The sequence below is a fragment of the Microtus pennsylvanicus genome, chromosome 4 (assembly GCF_037038515.1).
Source record: "Microtus pennsylvanicus isolate mMicPen1 chromosome 4, mMicPen1.hap1, whole genome shotgun sequence".
Taxonomy (NCBI): domain Eukaryota; kingdom Metazoa; phylum Chordata; class Mammalia; order Rodentia; family Cricetidae; genus Microtus; species Microtus pennsylvanicus.
The window spans coordinates 43,603,375-43,622,878 of NC_134582.1; the positions used below are offsets into that span (position 1 = coordinate 43,603,375).

Genomic DNA, 19,504 nt, shown 5'->3' on the forward strand with positions numbered 1-19,504 from the left:
GGCAGCCCAGGGAGACACATATCATCTCTGTAAGGGAGGACCTGACTGCTGAGGGTGGCGAGTAGAGACAACTGTCTGGAGGCATGCAAGAGGCAGAACCCTGGAGAACACAGGGAGAACCCCAGGAGCAGTGCTAGGTTCCTTCTGAAACACAGCCACAGAGTATCTTCCATGCCTCAGAGTCCAAGACCACAGAGACAGAGGGGGCATGGAGGACGGAGAGAGAAAGCTGGAAGACGAAGAGAGCTGTGTGTGGCTAGCCTTGAGCTGCCTCCGATCCACACTGCTTCTGTCCTAGCTACTATTGGACCGAATTGAGCCTCAGCCTCCTACCCATCAAATGTTCCCCCAAATTCCTGATCCACAAAGAATATTAAGAATGCAAATATTGAGACAGCTGGCATGGATTTAAAAGTTGCAAGGTTTAGAGGTAACTTGTTACACAGAAATTACTAACGGATTCATCTAAACTGCTCACTGGCGGCTCTGGTGACCCAGCAGGAAAGATAGGGATCACTTTCACAGGATGATGTCAATCAACCACGACTTTCTAGTAACTCACTGATATCTGACATAGGGCACGGTGTATACGTGTAAAACAAGAGTCTTGGTCACAGTTAGTAATGCTAACAATGATTATTCTAAGCATTTTCAGGGAAACGGGCCTCCTGGAACTGCTGTAGAATGAACGATCTTTACAGTAAAACACTGGACTTGTAGATGTGTATGTGCTGTGAGCATTACCTGTCAGCCAAGCAAACCAAGCAAGACACTGTCACAGTGAACTCACCCCTTTTCCTCCTGACTTTTGGTCAAACGGGACCATGGTGATCTGCTTGGAATCCCGTTGGTATGTACAGTAGTGCTTCACCCAGGAAGTTCCAAAGTGACCTGCAAGGGAAGGTTGCCTATTAGCCATCTCCGCGCTCCACTGTGCGCTGCACACCACTGACTGCCATAACAGACATGGGTCACGACGCTCGGGAACTCGGGCTAAACCATCTCCTCCACCCTGAGGCTACCCTAGACAGCTAGGCTGACAGAAACCTAACCAACAATGCTTTCCCCACCCAGATATACAGGGTCTCTACCTCCTACTAATGCTACATCCAGTGGGCTTCAAATACAGGGGAAATACTGGTTCCCTGGGAAAACCAATTCACGTTCCCATCATCAATCTCCAGGTGAAGTTTCCATCCTCTCCCCTGACTGAGGTGACTGGGGAAGGAGCACAGAGGGCTCTTCTACGTGTCAGTCCCCATTTCCATCTGGGCAATGTCATCGTGCCTCCCACACGGCGGCCCCGTGACTAACCTCGGGGGTTCTGACCTACTTCCAAACCCCTAATTTTTACTTCAGCAGAACCCAAAAAGATCTGAAAGCAGACATGGAAACCTCAAAGACACCAGAGATGCAGACTGGAAGTGACTAAATGCCTAGATGGCATCTAAGGAGTCTGCCGCAAAATCCTCCCCAGGAAAGAGGGCGACACCACGGTGCCAAGGCCCACCAAGTGTCTGACTGCACCGGGGACCTGGCCAGTTACGTTATTGTCAACAACAAAGTGCTATTACAGGAAGAAGGCATTACCAGCCTGCAAGGACTTCAATCAATATTAGTTTTAGGTATTTACAGAGCTCACACAATAGAAATGGTCAAAATTAACAACACCATGTAAGGAGAGTCAGCAGCCGCTTAGCAACTACTAATGGTTTGGTATGATTGCCAAATATAAGTATTGGATATCACTTAATAACCTGGAAAAGCAACAGAGGGGCTACAGAGACAGCTTGGTTAATAAAGCACTACAAGCATGAGGACCTAAATCAGGTCCTCAAAACCCATGTAAAAATTAATTAACTAATTAATCAATTAATTTAGAATTAATTGTTTTAAAGAAAGCCAGGTTTATTGATGCACAGTTGGAGAGGGGGAGACAGATAGATCCTTGGGGCTTCCTGGTTCGTCTGCCTTGCCTACTCAGTGAATTTCAGGCCAATGAGAAACTTGTCCAAAAAAACAAGGTGAATATCACCTAAGAAACAATACCCGAGGTTAATCTCTGGCAACCACATGCATCGGCACACTTGTATACCCACAAGAACACACACATACACACTCATATATATTATGTATATATATATATATATATATGCATTCTCTCTCCTCTGTCTCACTCCTGTTTCTGTCTCTTACACTCACACACACACAGGCACACACAAATGTATACACAGAAATACATTCATCATTAAAGGCAATTTAAAAACCAAACATTCTAAGAGCTTGGGGGAAGTTCCAGTGCTTTGTCTTAAACAATGTGGACGTGAAGGTATATAAAGTAATAGATTAGAGCCTGTGAGTGAAACATGAATCTTAAGGCTTTATTGACAATGGAAACATAGGGAAGGACAGATGGTCTGACAGGTGGGCAGATGGACAGATATGGAGGGTGGGTAAAAAGAAGCAATAACTCTGGCAACACTAGTAAAAGTGGGAAATTTCCATCACAGTACAGATCAGGCTAGGCAAGGATCAATAGGTCACAACTCTAGGAGAAACATGGAGAAAAAAAGCTATTTACATAACTGTCAGGTGACTCCCACAGAATGCTGGTTAGTTACAAAGAGAAAGCAGCAGCCATACAGAGGAGAGACAACACAGTGTCTTGAATGGATGATGGAAACGAAGACCAGCAGGGGACCAATGGGCACCATGATGGAGCATTAGAGCAGAAGAGCTCAGGAGAAATGGAGTGTGTATGGGTAGTGCACATATCCACTGCCAAACACTGAAAACAGGAGGGGCAATCAGAGCAAAGCGTTGAGAAACCGTGGATCTGAATTCATGTTTTCTTCATACCATTCTTGCAACCTTCCTGTAAGCTTGGAAATTACCAAAAATAGTAAGTTCCCAAAGTATACAGTATCCTAATGAAATGCTTGAAGTGATGTGCTAGAAAATGAAGAGGTAGTTCTAACAAAAAGCGACGTGTTAGTGTCAAGAGCGTGAGAAATGTGTGCCTAGAGCTGTGCCATGCAGTGTGAGCAAAAGTGACCCCGCAGGCACAGGCAAAAAACGGCAGCAGCCTTGCACTGCAGGCACAGTGACCTCTACCCTCGCCTTCCTGAAAGTCTGCTTTTCTAAGTCACCTCCAGCCATGACAGTGGGATGGGGTGAGGGAATCTGCCCGCATGGCAAAGAGGGCACCACTCCATACTCAGGGAGAGAAGCACACCAGTGAAGTGGCTTCTGCTTCCTATAACCCCCCTCAAGCTCATTCCTCAAAGAACAAGGAATGTAAAACCCTTACTGTAGCCAATACTTCCAACCCCACTTCAGTCTCTAGTGTCAGATGGGAACAACTATAAGCCCGAGCAATTATGCGTGAGCACTAGTACTAAGTATATAATCACGAGAACAAAGAGTTTCTATCCTACTTCACAGGGGGCTCTCAGGAGTGAAGTCACTGCCTGAGAGGACCACAGAGAACACACACCAACATGATACAGGAGCCCTGCCTCCTGCTAAGAAAACATGCTGGCACACAGGTGTGTGACTCTGGCACTCAGAAGGAAAAGTCAAAGTTCGATCACAAGTTCAAGGTCAGTCTGGACTACTCAGCAAGATCCTGTTAAGGAGGACGGTGCCTGCTAGTAGAACAAACATTAAAAGCAGAAGCTTTCAGGGTCTTCTTCCTGGCGCCTGGAGGTGCTGCCCTGGATGCATACCCTCTAAGCCTTCCCCGGGGCCTAAGGTATGCGTGTGAGTCCTCCCAAAAGACTGCATTCAAGGAGCAGCTCCTGACATTTCTTCCCTTGACTGCATTACAAGGAGATGGGTCCTCTTCCTGACTCTCCTCTTTGTTTTGACTTTCCGTAAAATCCAAGTATTGGAATCACAGGAGTTGGGAAGGAAAGCAAAAGGGCACAAGCCATGATAACTCTCAACTGAAAGCAGAGTCACCAAATTCTAAGGCACTCAAGGGGGTGTGGTCTGTAAGACTTTCCAATGCCCATGTGGTTGGGGTGGGGTGCATAAGCACCCTAAGACATGGAGGTTCAAAAGGAGAGACATGCTAGGAAGAAACGAACTACCTACAACAGAGCCTCGGGGGAAGGTAGCATCTGAGAGAAATCCTAGCACAGAGGGAACAGAACACATAACCTGGAGGCAGGAAAGACTGCAGACACTGATCCGCGGGCACCTACAGAAGCAACGCCTGCCCAAGGCTGCGAGTGCACCCCCTCCTGCCAGTCAGCGCACTCACGTTTCTCCTGCACGTAGAGGTAGCCTTCCATGGTGTAGGGGCTGATGGTCTTGTGCTCAAGGGGGTTTTCCTTCATCTTCTTCATCAGCGATTCCACTTCAGACCTGGTTCCTTCGAAGCGGTTTCTTGTCTGGAACGAAGGAATTTTGTTCAAAGGATCAAATGCAGAAAAAAAAAATGAAATCTCTTAATAGTTCAGAATATCAGCCTAAACAGAAAGCTTAGATATAAAACTAAATAAGGGGCAATTCAATGGTCTAGGAAATGGGTAAATTTTCACTTGCAAAAGTACATCTTTGCCTTACAGTCCCATACCTGGAGGACTCAAACTCTAGCAACCACAAAGATCTCCGAGGAAGCATGTGAACACCCAACGTAACTCCTCAAGTGTGCGTGGCAACTCTTGGAGTCAGTGGAGGGTGTTTAAATAAGCAGTCCAGAATAGCAGAACCTTTAGGACCTTTAGGACCACGGTCCTCACCACTCCAGTTGCAAGAAATGTAGCTTTCTGATGGCTCACAGATGGCATCCTCCTAAAAGGGGCGCTTTCTACATCATCCCCTCATGCAGAACATCCTGGCTTCTACTCAGGCCCTCTTGGAACCCCTGAGCCTAAAACCTCCAACTGCATCTTGCTCAGTCTCTCAGAGGCTCTGAGTTATTACTATCCATGAATCCCTATTTCAAAGTCTGCCTTCAGACTGAAGTGAAGCTTGCCTAGCATGTATGAGAACTTGTGTTTCATCCAAGGAATGAATGTATATATTTATTTATATTTATATAAATATATATACATTCCTCCACTTCCTGCTCTCCCAGTCAACAAGGAACCACCATGTAAGGTCCAAACTTCCAAAGGCTATGCAGGACAAGCCATGCAGGAAATACCTGGATCTAGGTCCTACACAGGAGTGCTTTGGAACTCGTGGTCAATCCCAATGTGAAAGGAGAGCTGGCCTTATGACTTATGCCCCAAATACCATAAACAGCTCTGCACACCCAGAGTCCCAGGTTTAAGCCAGAGAAGCAGCTGCATTTGGATGGCACTGACTTAGATGTCCTGTCAGCCTTGCTAAGGGCCCAGCAAGAGCACACCATTTGAGTTCCCACCCCTGGACACTCACATAAGACCTCAGGAGGCCAGGCAGCTGGTTGCACAGAAGGCAGCTAGTCTGGCCTGGGCTAAACTGGGATTTCCACTGCCAAGGAAATCCTGACACTGTTCTGAAAAACACATAGAACCAGCAGCAACACTTCCAGGAAGAGAAATGGTGCTTAGTCCTGGGCCATTTTACATTCTGGAAACAACCGATCCCCATTGTCCTCTGAGCCTAATCAGGAACCCACCTCACACACCTCATTCCAATGCATGAGGAGAAACTCTGGAGCAAACACACCCTCTCCTTTCCCTCTCTGGTCCCTGCCCCCACTCACATTTTGTATGCTGATGGTCAACTGTGTCTTAAAGTCACCAAAATCCTTGGCCAGCTCATAACCATGGTGATAGAAAGTGAAGAGTCCTTGCAGGAAGGCCAGGAGCTGTCAAGAGGGAAGAAAGGCAGAGGTCACACAGGCCAGCTGAGAAGAAAAAATGTAGCAAGATCTGAGTTTCCAGCACCGACTGTCTGGGAAGCATAGAACAGGCAGTAATGTCAACGAACACACACTGAGCATCTCTGTGGGTGAGATGCTGTGTCCTCCCATGTCCTGCATCACTGAGTGCTCAGGCCACCTAGGACTTCAATGTGAAAAGGACCCGCTTAAATAATGAGGAGGCACCTCTGGAGGCTAAGTCACTTGTCCCCTACTTCATGGTGAGTGTCAGGCAGGATTCAAAACCTATTCCTTGGTCCCAATGCTTACCACTGCCTAAGAACATCACCTCTTCAGAACTACAGGCTGAAGCTGCACCTGAGCTGCTCAACAGTCATAACACCAGGTTGTCACATGGACTCGGAAGTTGTTAAGGAAGCTGGTGAGCTCTGAGCCTGTAATCTAGCCAGCAGAGTCAGATCACAGGAAGTCACCCAGAACAGACTTACACCTAGGCGCATTTCAACTTCCCCACAGTTAACACTAAAAACCCCTTTATGAAGCGACCACACACCACCCTGGCTTCAATTATGCTAGGTCCCTTGACTCCCGTTTAAATCTTCTAGGGCTAATAGGTGAGTGCGTTCATGATCTAATCTCCGCCACGCAAAGTGATGGAAACACCTGTTCACCGCAGTTTCTCACACAACACCTTCATATCCTCAACAACTGCCCTATGCCCCACCCACAACATTCCTGTGTGTTTCTCTACAATGCTGACACACGAACCTCCCAGGCCCTTCCCAAGTCCTCCCCAGACTGTCTGCAAGGGCAGTGTTAACATGAAGAAGGGGCACCATGAAAGGCAGCACCAGGCTGGGAAGGACCTGAGATCACAGCTGCTTGCTGAGAGGTCCACTCTGACCTCCAGACCCCACCACCATCCGTTATGGGAAATGCATCTGTTTTCCTTTGTGTTGTGGCATTTAGCTTTCCAGCCCCTCCACAAACACATCTGTACCTCTTTTCACCAGCTCCACTTTTCAGATTGGCAGCTCCATTGGTGCCTGTGAAGGATTTCACTCTGTACTTTGTACTGAGTCTGACAGGAGTGATTAGCACCAGAGGAGGGGGTGCCCCGACAGGACAGACCACATGCTAAGCCCAGACTACAGAAGAACTTTATACTGGCATAACCACAGTGGGAGGAATGAGCATATTCTAGAAGAGTCACTTGTGTGCCTCCCTTTGGCTACCAGACTACTGAGACAAACTTTCCTTGGGACTTTCATGCTCTGACACCTGGGGCTGGCAGGAGGACAGACTTTTTTGTGAGAAGAGATTTCACACAAGCTGTCCAATCACCTTGTGGGACAAACTGGAGCTGAGACAGCTATAGGCAGGATGGCCCCTTGACCAGGAATACTGAGTCAGGCATACCTCTTACCTTCTGTTTAAACCTAAACCTTATATCATGACCTCAGGGTGGACTTGGGGAGGTAGATTCACTAAATCTCTTTATTTGTTCGTTTTTACAGTGTGGCCACACTGAATAAACCTTCTTTCTCTGCTTTTCACAATTACCTTTGCTATAATTGGCATGTAGGTCAGCAAACCTACATGTTCCAGCTACCAGGATCCAGGCTCTGTCCCCAACAAGTTCAGAGGTCGTATAAGACCGACACTATACTAAAATGGTAGCTTGACCTCCCTCTGCTCTGTCCCTTTACATTCTCATGGGAGGTCAGCAAGTAGGCATCACTGGGTCCTCTGTCTGTGAAGCATCTAGTTAGGGTAGCATATGCCACATCTACTCCTGACCTAAGTCAGTAAGTTTTTAGGGCCTTAGAGTACAGAAGGCCAGTACTGAACTCTTCTCTTCAGAGAAGGCAAAAGCTTTAGGATTCCCTCTACATAACTGTTTCCTGAGAGGAAGACGCATATCCCTTTCCTTCTAGACAACTCCAGAAATAGAGAAGGACTACTCTGAAGTCTAGGTAGCCACAGTAAAAGCTGCTCTTCTCTCCTCATTCTCCCTGCAGATACAACTGAAATTCTGGGTTCCAGCACTTCTCCAAAGCACTAAGAATTTGATTTCCACTTACATTTTTTTATTATTCTGTTGTTTTGTGTGTATAGGTGGTTTTGTGTGTGTGTGTCTGTGTGTGTGTCTGTGTGTGTTTTGGTTTGGGTTTTTTTTTTTTTTTTGGCCTGTATGTACATTTATCATGTACATGCCGTGCCCAGAGAGGCCACAAGAGGGCAGCAGATTCCCTGAAACAAGAATTATAGATGGCTGTGCGCCCCTGCATGGGTCCAGTTTTGAACTTGGGTCCCCTGGAAGAGCAGCCAGCGTTCTTAACTACTGAGCCATCTCTCTGGCCCTTCTGCACCTGCTTTTTAAGAAAGATGCCCAAAATAAGCAACTGAACCTAAAGTCATTGCTATGAACTCAGCCTTCCCTTCACTGAAAGTAAACAAGACCTCACTTGTCCTGTGGAGACAGAAGAGAGGGTGACTGCTAAGATTGGTTCTCACGTCCTTTGGTCTCACTTCTATAGGAAACACTTCCTTGTGTGCTGTTCTCCTGGGCCCTTCCTTCTCCCCTGCCATCTCCCTCTATCCCCTTCTCAGGAGGCCTTCTGAGACCTGAGCACCACAAGGTAGTGCTTCCAGTCCAGTCATGGAAAGACAAGGGTTGTGGGAAAACTGATAGAGTTAGGAGAGGCAAGGAGAGGCACATTGTCTGTAGGCTTCTGAGGACGCATGGCTCTGCCAACACCTCCCCCAGACGTCCTCTCTCTGGGAGCACTTTCACAGAAAGCCAGCCCACTGGGAGCACTTTCATCTGAGCTGCAGACACCTCACCATCTGCAGCTTCGGTGACCAGCATCTGTGTGCCCAGAAATCTCACTCAATGGGTTCTTGTGGTTTCCTTTCTGCCTGTAATCAGACGCTATTCCGCAGTGAAGAACCAGGCCATCAGTGCTCACAGTGGTTCTCAAAGTGGTAGAGGTTCAGACCGCCCTTCTCTAGCCCAATCCCAACAGCTAAGTGTGGGAGCCCCCAGCGGAGTCTCCTGCAAAGTGCTGTTGAAACCGTGTTGTATGCAAGGACAATGTGAAGGAAGCCTGTGCTTTTCTGTCCTCACCTCCATTACACAATTCTATTCTTAAAACGCCTGGGAAGGGGGGTGCACTGGTTCTAGCCTCGTCTTCAAATGAAGGAGCAGGAACACTTAGATGTAACCTTGTACAAGGTCTCAGCTAGTAAGTCGCAGAGCTGGAATTGCCTCTATAAATATAGTGATGGTGACGAAGAGGAGGGGGAAAAACCAAAGAGAGAAGAAGAAAACCCAGGCAAATGAGCCCAGCCACACCTACCTGTGTAGCCAGACCTGACAAACATGTCAGAAGTAAACATCTGTTGGGTGTGAGGGTTTTGTGGTTGTCATTCAACCCAAACTAAGAGGTGTGATATCTTACTTGTTAAGGGTGCCTACTGAAAGACCAAACTCCAAAATCAGATGGGCCAGCTGGAATAATACTCTCCAAAAACAAGAATTTTCTGCTTAAGATCACTACTTTTTAAATATAGAAAAGTCTTCTTATGGCCAAATATTTAAAAAAAAAAAAACTCTTCATACAGGAATGCATTTTGACAAAATCCATCCACCCCCTACCCCTCCCCTCTAAACCTCTCCCGTCCCTGCCCCTATCTCTTCCCCACCTTCATGGCTCCCTAAAGTCTTCCCAATGTGGAGCCCTTGCTCAGGTTCACAGTAGGTGGAGCAGCACGTGCTGAATGGAACTCTAACAAGGATGGTACAACCGTCAGGTCGGACTTTTTCCCATGTGGCACTCTTTCGTGCCCAGTGAGACACCATCGCGGTCCCCTCAGTAGAATCTCTGTGCTGCTCTGCCTATGACAAATCCGCCGTGAGAGGTCACCTTCTCTAGGAGCCTCTCCACAGAGCCTGACTGGGGCAGAAGGGCTCTGAAGCCAGGGGCAGGATGAGAACACGACAGGGTGCATTCCACTGCTTCCTAGAATTACTCCCACGTGCAGGCTGATGGAGGAGTGGGACAAAGCAGAGCTACTGGACTGTGACATTTCCCTGCAAGAATCCCACTTACACTTCTCCCTGCAGATCCAACAGTGCAATAGGAGGTGGTCAGAGGCCGGAGCCGATGCTGACTGTACTGTCTCCATCACTAAGTGCTCTACCAACAGCTCCCATGCTGGGAAGAGTCCGGAGAGCCAAAGTGGCAGGGCTTTCCCCACTTAAAAGAAGACATAGTCCAGGCCTGGGGCTGCTCAACATCCTCCTGCGTGGGGCAGAATTTTCATTATCACTGCTGTGTAGTGAGTGATACTTTGTGTTTTAACAACTAAAGCTTGCCTGAAGGTCAGCGTGTAGAGCTAAGCCATTAAAGGCCAGGCACTAGAGAGGTGGAGACAGGAGGGTATGTGGCTGGGCAGAGAGAGGAATATAAGGCTGGAGCTCACTGCAATCTGAGGTTTAGTGGAGACGGTGCAGTCTGAAGATGCAGTCTGAGCGTTAGTAGAGACAGGATCTCCCCTTCAGTCTGAGAATTCGGTAGAGGTAAAAGGTCTCTCCAGTGGCTGGACACTCTGCTTCTCTGACCTCTCAGCTTTCACCCTCTAATATCTGACTTGGGAGTTTATTAAGAACAACAGAATTTGTGCTGTGCTACTGAGTGGTTCAGATGGAAGCAAACAGCTACTCACAGGTTCCACAAACTCAAACATCTTTCTCTCTTGGACTTCCTGCACCTTAAAGACATACTCCAGGGACACTTCATAAAAATGCTGCCGAACCAGGTCCACTTGGCTGTCTGCCTGCAAACAAAACAGGATTTAACAGAGAGAACAAGCTATTAACTAAGGAACACACTAAGCAAGGAGAAAATATGTGAAGGTAAATTATTAAAAGAAATCAAACAGCATCATACTGAATAAAAATGGTAAGATACTGAAAACTATTCCAAACACTATGTTTACGGATGCACACACACACACACACGCACGCACACACACACACACACGCACGCACACACACACACACACACACACACACACACACACGCACGCGCACACACGCGCACACACGCATACACTCCAGCTTGACCTATCAAACGATTATTTTGGAGTAATTATTTGGGAGACATACTCCAGAACTTTAAGTTCCACAACAGCAGATCCTTCGTCAAACTCTCACTAAACACCCATGCCCTCAACAGACATCCACAGACGTAGCCAGTGAGTATTAGCCGAAGGAACAAATACGATTTTGCATGCAAACCTCATAGCCATTGAAGAACACACTACTCTTTAAAATATCATCACGATCCACTAGGTGGCAGCAGCATTCCACTCTGCTGCCCTTTAATGGCTTCCTTCCTGGATGCATGGACTCAAACTGAAAAGCTCCAAAAACAGTGAAGGATGGTGGCAGCTCCATGCATGCCACACTGACCTTTCATTCAAAATAAACTACTGTTTAGATGAGCAGGTCAGAGAATTTCTTTTTTGTCCTGGGCGGTGCACAGCCTTACACTCTGGCATTAAGATTATACCCCAACCCTTGTTTTTCTGAGACAGAGTCTCTCTCGTAGCCCAGGCCAGCCTTGAACTCACAATCCTCCTTCTTGTCCTACAGTGCTGGCATAACAGATTTCTGCCACCATGCCCAATCAAAGAATATTTTAATAAGAAAATGATTAACAACATTCAAAATACATGCATGACAGTAAGATGTTATTAAAAATAAAAACAGGGAAAAGTATCAAAGGCTGCACTGAAACAATTAGAAGCTATTATTAAGAAACAATAAGAAAACCCAAGTATTTCAGACACCAGTCTTGGAAGGCACTAACACAAGGCAGAAGGTCAGGTGGGCGAAAACGCAGCATTAAGGCCAAGGGTGAGAGAAGCAGCAGCAGATCTGGAGGAGGTAGGGGGCAGCACTGTTCCTCTGCCACTAGCAGGTTACAGAGCAAGGAAGTGGGACAAGGAGGGCATGGCCCTGGAGGAGGCTTCAGCCTGGAGCCCCTGTATCTAGGGTCTCCTTCAATCCAGGTATTGGCTCACACACAGCAATCAGCTTCTATCCACAGCACCACACAGAAACTAACACCGTGCAGGAGCTCTGTGGTTTCTCACCTCCTGCAGCTGGGCTTCCTTTTTCTTGGAAGACAAATTCAAGTGCTTTTCTAAGACGCCACAGTACTTCTCTGTCTCTTTGTCATACTTCTTTTTGGCTTCCTGGGGTGGGGGAGAGAGTAAGAAGTTACGGGAGTGAAGTAGCTGGATCCCTCGGGACCTTTGTGTGCTCACAGTTCACCATTCCCTCCACCCAAAGTGATGATGCTCCTGCTCTTTAGATAATGTCCATCGAGGACGGCAAACCTCAAAACCAAAGTCAAAGCATAGCTGCTGTCCACAGATGGGGCTTATAATGAGGCACGGGACATCCAGGAAGTGTATTACCCATCATGTGAGAGCCTGGACGGTAAGACTGGAAGGCAGTGGCAGCAGGGTACAAAGCTGGTGTGGCCCATGTAAACACGAGTCAAGGAACTGAGACATGAAAATTCCTCCCTTTTGTTGAGAAGTTTTTATTAGCTTGAACTATTGTCTAAGAAATGAAAAATGATTTAATAATATACATATCAACCTGTGCTCTCCCACCGAGTTCTTGAGTCACCAAGGTTCTATTTTTATTCCCCATTTTAGAGGTAAGAAAACTCAGAAGGAAGGCAATTTGCAAAATGTCACAGAGAATGACAAGGCTGACACCAAGCTAACGCAATCTGCCTTTAAAGCCCACACTCTGCCCACTTGAGACACAGTCACAGGCAGTCGGTCTCTTTGCCCTCCGCACCGCTGTGGGCGGGGCTGGGAAGCAGCTCAAGTCTAGCACGAATGCCGGGGTGCACAACCCCAGTGTGTCAGCCTGCTTTTGACTCATCTGGCGCCCAAATGAGATACTCTGTGCAGCTCTAAAGACTGTGAAATAAAGGCGTTTCCAGCTAGATAAGGAAGGCGTCTCTATTCATCTCACAAACTCAGGACTAGCGATCACTCTGTCCTAGGATCTACTTTGGGCAGTGACTCCTCCTCTCATGATGGGAACATTCTAGTGGGAAGAGAAACACAATTAACCAGGAAACAAATAAGTAATATAATTACAGACTACTGTAAGAGGTTTAAAAAAAATAAAAAAAGAACAGAGGGTTCTTAGGAGAGGCCTCAGTGGGGAGAGATGAAAACTGAGACCTGGTGAACACCTGAGGAGGCAGAGGGGAGGTGCCCAGAACAGGCAGCCAGCAATGCTAGGGGCATCCTAGGGCAGAACACTCTGAGCCAAGAAGTCCTATCAAGCTCCTAAGCCTCGCAGAGAGCAGAAATGATCATATACACACTTAGCGGGCGTGAACCCATTCCTATAATCTGAAGAATTGTGCCTTAGAAACCTCTATACTCACACCACGAAGCAAGCAAGCATGAGTCAAGGAAAGGCTCACAGAGGCATTCGCCTCCAAGTCTGAGAAAGGCCCAGACAAGCAACTCCTCTACTTTAAAACATAAGCCCGGAGCTGGATTCCAACCCCACTCAATGCTCACATCACACAAATCCACTCTCACTAGCCTAGTGGCCGGCAACCCCACAGATTACCCTACGGCCAGGCAGGGCCACAGGCCGAAGGTTAGGAAAGGCCAGGGGGCATAAGTCGCTGACATTTTCTAACTTTTAGGGGACTGGAGCCTCCAGAGTATATGGTCACTGGACTGCCACAATCAGAGAAGGGAGCTGAGAGAAAGAGGGAAAGAAAAGCCCCATGCTGAGACAGCACCAAGGCCTCTGCGGGAAACTTAACGCAGTTTGCCGGTGCCTTGTCTAACACTACCACACAACACTGACAAACACAACTTCAGGAAGAAAGGGTTTCGTCTGGATCAGTTCCAGGATACAGTCCATCCCATGGTAAGTCAGTTCCGGGGTACAGTCTATCCCATGGTAAGTCAGTTCCGGGGTACAGTCCATTCCACAGTAAGTCAGTTCCGGGTTCAGTCCATGCCACGGTAAGTCAGTTCCAGGGTACAGTCCATCCCACGGTAAGTCAGTTCCGGGGTACAGTCCATCCCACGGTAAGTCAATTCCGGGGTACAGTCCATCCCACGGTAAGTCAATTCCGGGGTTCAGTCCACCCCACTGTAAGTCAGTTCCGGGGTTCAGTCCACCCCACGGTAAGTCAGTTCCGGGGTTCAGTCCATCCCACGGTAAGTCAGTTCCGGGGTTCAGTCCATCCCACGGTAAGTCAGTTCCGGGGTACAGTCCATCCCACGGTAAGTCATGGTTCGAAGCATCCGCGGCAGTCGGTCACACTGCATCCAGAGTCAGTGAAGCAAGCAGAGATGGTTGCTGGCACTCAGTTAGTAGCTTTCTCCTTTTAGTCTTTAAAAGATACTGTGTTTTATGGGGTGCATCTCTGTGGGTCTAGGTAGGGGTATGTGCAAGTGAGTATGGGTGCCCTCGGAAGCCAGAAGGTAGATGCTGAATGCCCTGGAACCGGAGTTACAGGCTGTTGTGAACTGCTTGTTGTGGGTGCTGGGAACTGATCTTGGGCCCTCAAAGAGCACATATACGGCCTCTTAACAGTTAAGCTCTCTCTCCAGCCTCATTTACCACCATCACCTTCTAGGACCCAACTTGCTCCTCTACAAACACAGGCTGACTAGATGAGATCATTGCTCAGGCTCCACCATGCAGCTCACAACTCTGTGATAAAACAAGAACACTTGCTCTTCACAGCGTTACTTGGATTAAATGAGTTGAACCACAGAGGGCGCTTAGCAAACCACATGGACAGCACGCAGTCTATTCCAGGGATGGGAATACTGCTGAGGGGGCGATAGCTGTGGTGCCAATGGTAACGGTGGTGTGATAACGGTGGTGACAGAGGCCACTGGGAGTACAGGTGGCAGACCGATGGTGCTGGTGGAAGCCGTCGCTGTCACCATATGGTGGTGGTGTTTGTGGTAATGGTGGCAGCAGTGGTGGCAATGATGGTAGAGATGACAATGGCTGTGCCGGAAAATTTTATATCAACTTGATACAACTGAAAAGAGAACCTCAACTGATAAAATGCCCTCACCATATTAGGCTGGAGAACATTTTATTGATCGATGATTGATGTGAAAGGCCTAGTCACTGTAGGGGGCGCTGCCACTCCTGAACTGGTAGTCCTAGGTACTAAAGAAAGCAAGGAGAGCAAGCCATGAGGAGCAAGCCAGTAAGCAGTGTTCTTCCACGGCTTCTGTTTCAGTTCCTGCCTCCAGGTTCCTGCCTTGAGTTCCTGCCCTGACTTTCCTTGGTGATATCCCCTGAAGTAGAAGGTAATCAAGCCCTTTCCTCCTCAAGTTGCTTTTGGCCATGGTGCCTTATCCCGGCAACTGACACTCTGGGCATGTGGAAATGGTGCTAACTGGAGCAATGGTGGTGATAATGCTGGTGGGAGTGGGGGCCGCTGCTGCTACTCTCACTGCTGATGGTGACAGGAATGGTGGGAACAGTGACAGCGGTGGTGGTGCTGATGCTGATAAGGTACTTGCCATCTGCAACCACTTCCTTTTCATCAAATGCAACATTTGCCTTGCAAGTGTCAGCTGGATGAAGGCAACCCTCCCGAAGCACATACCACAGTTCAGAACCAGGCATTGTTTATAGCCTTGTGTCTAATGCTCTCCTCTCAGCCAGGGCAACCATATCTGCTTGTCATCCACTAATCCCAACTACAGAGTATAGTGTTGGGCTCTCACATATATATTTTGTGGTTTGTTTTTTTTTAATTTTTAACTCTGTGTGGTGTGTGTGTTTGTGTGTGTGTGTGTGTGTGTGTGTGTGTGTGTGTGTGTGTTTATACATGTGAATATGTGCCCTTACAGGAGGGCACCAGATACCCTGAATTATAGGCAGCCCAATATGGGTCCTAGAATAAAACTCAGGTCATCTGCAAAAGCAAAATGCACACTTATCCACTGAGCCATCTCTTCAGCCCTTCTCATATACTCTTAATGATCTGTGTGACCTAATGTCATAACCCCAGATGAATGACTAAATGACAAGCACTGTCCTTCTGTTCAAACAGCCATAGGACACATACTATCTTAAGCGCCTCCTATGGGTTCACTCATTTATTCTTAAGCACTCTATGGGGAAAAGTTTTATTGTCCCCTTTTAAAGATGAGGAAACAGGGACGTGGAGCTTCAGAAGCCTCCACTTCTAAAGCTGCATACGGTAAGTCTGGAACAGGCAGCCTTGCTCTAGAGCCACTCCTGCCTGCTACTCTCAGGTGCCTATTCTGCTTTCACTGCCACTCTAAAGCCAAAATATAGACTTAGGGCCACAGTTACGACAGGATCTGGGGGTCACACTTTATTCCTGAGTGGCCTCTAGCACAAGAGTAAATACCCAAAGATCCTGCTATGGTTAGCGCTAATTGTCAACTTGACAAAATCTGGAATCACCTGGGACAGGCTTCAATATACCTATGGGGGGTTATCTTGACTGCGTGAACTGAGGGGGAAAACTCCCACTGGGCAAGGTAGCAGTCAGACTAGGATCCTGCATTGTATGGAGAGAGGACCCAAGGAGAAGCAGGCAGCATTGCTCTGTCCCTTGGCTGGTGATGTGATCAGTAGCCTCAAGCCCTTCCCACTGTGACTCATGATGCACTGTCTCCTGGAACTGAGAGCTGAAATGAACCCTTTCTTCCTTAAGCTCCTTTGTCTGAAGCATTTGATCCCAACAGCAACAACAAAAAGAATCTAAGACAAACTCCCCTTCCTGGACCCTGTGCAACAGGTTGTTATGGCAACCAAAGCAGCAGCAGAGAAGAGAGGCAGGAGGGGAAAAAATAATTTTAGCATCAAATACACAGAATTCAGGAACAAGCTCTGGACCACCCAAAACAGGCGAAGAGCCCTGCTGGCTCCTTGGGTGTCTCTGAGGCGCCTCCCTGGGTTGCCTTTAAGCTTTGTAGGTGTTCTCTCAAATTCACATACTACTAGGATATGAATGTAGGGGTGGGTTGAGAGGGGGATACACTGGGAAAGAAAACAAGAAATGACAAAGAAGGAGGGATGAGAAATCACCTCAAATACCAAAATTAAAATCATTAACGATTTGCCTGGGGGAAGCTTAAAGCAGTGACAGACATCCCACCTGTAGGCAAAGGTGATGATCCTGTCACAGGATCACTGTAGTAAACACAGAGGGAGCTGTATTGCTCCTCCCTAGTAACTATGGTAACTCCCAAAACAATACATGGGAGGGCCAGAGTGGGAGGGTGTCTATGCTTTCCATTAGAAGCAGCTACTGTAAAGATGACAGGCAGGTCATAACCCTCTGTGGTAGGTGTCTGAACACAGGAACATACAGGGCCCGGCCATGCAAAAGCAGGTGACTTCCTGGACCAGTGAGAGAATTGCTAGCCAGATAGTCTCAGATATTACAGAGAGGCGTGGTGGTAGACAGGAGTCTTAGTAGAAGACGCATCTCTGAAACAGAAGCAATTTCTTTCTTCCTAAATGTAAACTTAAATGGTTACAAATCTGTAAACTAGGAGAAAAATCCTTCCATGGTCTTCCCTTCAAAGTAAGGCTAAGCATCCCCTGGAAGCTTTAACCAGGCATTATCCTTTTCAGTAGGCATGTCCATTTCTAAAAAGCAGCTGGAAGGCAGGGAGGCAAAGCTCACTCGTACAAGACTTCTCCAGGACAGTTTTCAAAGTAAAACCTACAGAAAGGCTGGAATTGCCTCAGTCTCCCCCAGCCCCCCGTGGATGGTTCAAGGGGCTGCGTTTGAATTCATTCACCACTCTAGAATGTCGGGAAAATATGGGACAGAGCCTCTTGCTACCATTCGGATGAACACATCTCCGCTGCAGGGGACTTTAACACTAGGCTAGTTTAGTTAGTGACTCAACTCCAGACAAGGGAACAGGCTTCCCTCGGCCCTTTTCTAGTAACACATTACAAAAATTAGTTTTCTCCAACAAACTTCCTGGGAATACAAACCACACGTCAGGTCAGGGCGGTGCAGAGCAGTGGTGGACAGCACAAGAGAAGTCAATGGTCCTTCTGGAGGCTTTTGTCTCATGATGCTTTGTCGCATCGGTTTTTTAACCTTATAAGTTGTTGATATAATACGGTTTCTGAATTTGAGTTTTTATGAAATTTCTACGTGTGTGTGTGTGTGTGTGTGTGTGTGTGTGTGTGTGTGTGTGTGTGTTTCTTGTGCTTCTTTGGCTTTTTTTCTTCTCCTGTTTGTTTTGTCCTATTCTGGTTTGTTTGTTTTCAGTTTTAGGGGAAGTTATTTTGCTTTTTTATTGCCTATCTGTTTTTTAAAAGAGGAAAAAAAAGTCATAATTTGGGTGGGTGGAGATAGAGAGAAAATCTGGTAGGAGTTGGGGAAGGGAAAAAAACCATGTCAGACTATAATGTATAAAAAAATTCTATTTTCAATAAAAATTTAAATTAGAAAGAAAGAAAATGAATGAATGAATGAATGAACGAACAAACGAACGAACGAATTCGCTGTTTGGTCTCAATGCCTCAAGGTCAGTCACAAATGGTGACCTCTGGGCTAAAGCATGCATGCAGTTGAGTCTGACCTAGATTATGTGTGTTCTTAAAATATTTACCCTCTGGAAATCTCTCCTAAGTCTCTGAATTTTCAGTTTCTCTTGAAGAATTGAAAATGATCTAACAAAGGCAGGCTCATTTCTACAGATAACGAAAAATGAGCTGAGAGCCGGCAAGACAGATCAACTGTTAATAAGTGCGCATCACTGACCTGATGATGGTCTCAGACTTTCACACGAGCTCTTGGCACATGCGTGTGCGCGCGTGTGTGCACGTGTGTGTGTGTGTGTGCGTGTGTGTGTGTGTGTGTGTATGCGTGGACACACAATAAGTAAATATACTTTGTTAAATGAGGCTTATAAGAAGTCCCTGTGTCCCCAAAGCCTAGTTCATAACTCTGCTTTAATGCAGTTTTGGTTCTCCCCACCCCACTCACAATGACACAAAAATGAGTAGGCCGACCAGTCAGTCCACCGTCCAAGCACACGGCCACCTAGCACAAAGAGGCGACACCTCTACCTTGAGTGGTTTATGAATTAGCACCCCATAATCAGACAACAAAACACTGGGATGGCTGCTGATGGTGTCCACAGGCAGCCTGCACTGCAGGAGCTGAGCTAGAACTGGAGGAGGTGCAGCTGTCTTTAGACTCCATCCTAAAGGGCAAGAACAAAGTGTGCAAAATCCTCACCCTGGCAGCCCCGATCTGCTCCTTTCGAAACTTCTCCAAGGGCGTGATGAGCACCTCACTGGCGTTCTCAATCTGGGGAAGAAAAGCAGAGATCAGCAGTGAAGTACAGCAGCTCTTCCACAAATGCTCCCTCTGGCCTCCAGATGAAACCTCAGTCCATGTGCCATTGTGTAATAGCTCCTTAAGAGAGAATCCGCTCAGAAACTCCTAATGGGACCTTCCTCCGTGGAGAGTTTGCTGTTGTTGGAGGCTGAGTCTCTGTGTAGCCCAGGGCAGCCTGGGCCTTACAGTCCTCTAAACCTCAGCCTTCTGAGCTCTAGAAGAAGTGAATCTAAAGGGC

General features: G+C 47.3%; 1 protein-coding gene across 4 annotated transcripts in view; it reads right to left on the minus strand.

The window, feature by feature from the left end:
* Arhgap26 (Rho GTPase activating protein 26) overlaps positions 1-19,504 on the minus strand; it is a 411,283-nt gene that overhangs the window by 267,563 nt on the left and 124,216 nt on the right. For all 4 annotated transcript variants that reach the window (XM_075968780.1, XM_075968779.1, XM_075968783.1 and 1 more), the window contains exons 4-9: positions 19,165-19,236; positions 11,987-12,088; positions 10,553-10,663; positions 5,702-5,806; positions 4,268-4,397; positions 791-891 (exon numbers count right to left, since the gene is read on the minus strand). In XM_075968780.1, coding sequence (XP_075824895.1) covers positions 791-891; positions 4,268-4,397; positions 5,702-5,806; positions 10,553-10,663; positions 11,987-12,088; positions 19,165-19,236 — 621 coding nt within the window. The remainder of the gene's footprint in view (positions 1-790; positions 892-4,267; positions 4,398-5,701; positions 5,807-10,552; positions 10,664-11,986; positions 12,089-19,164; positions 19,237-19,504) is intronic.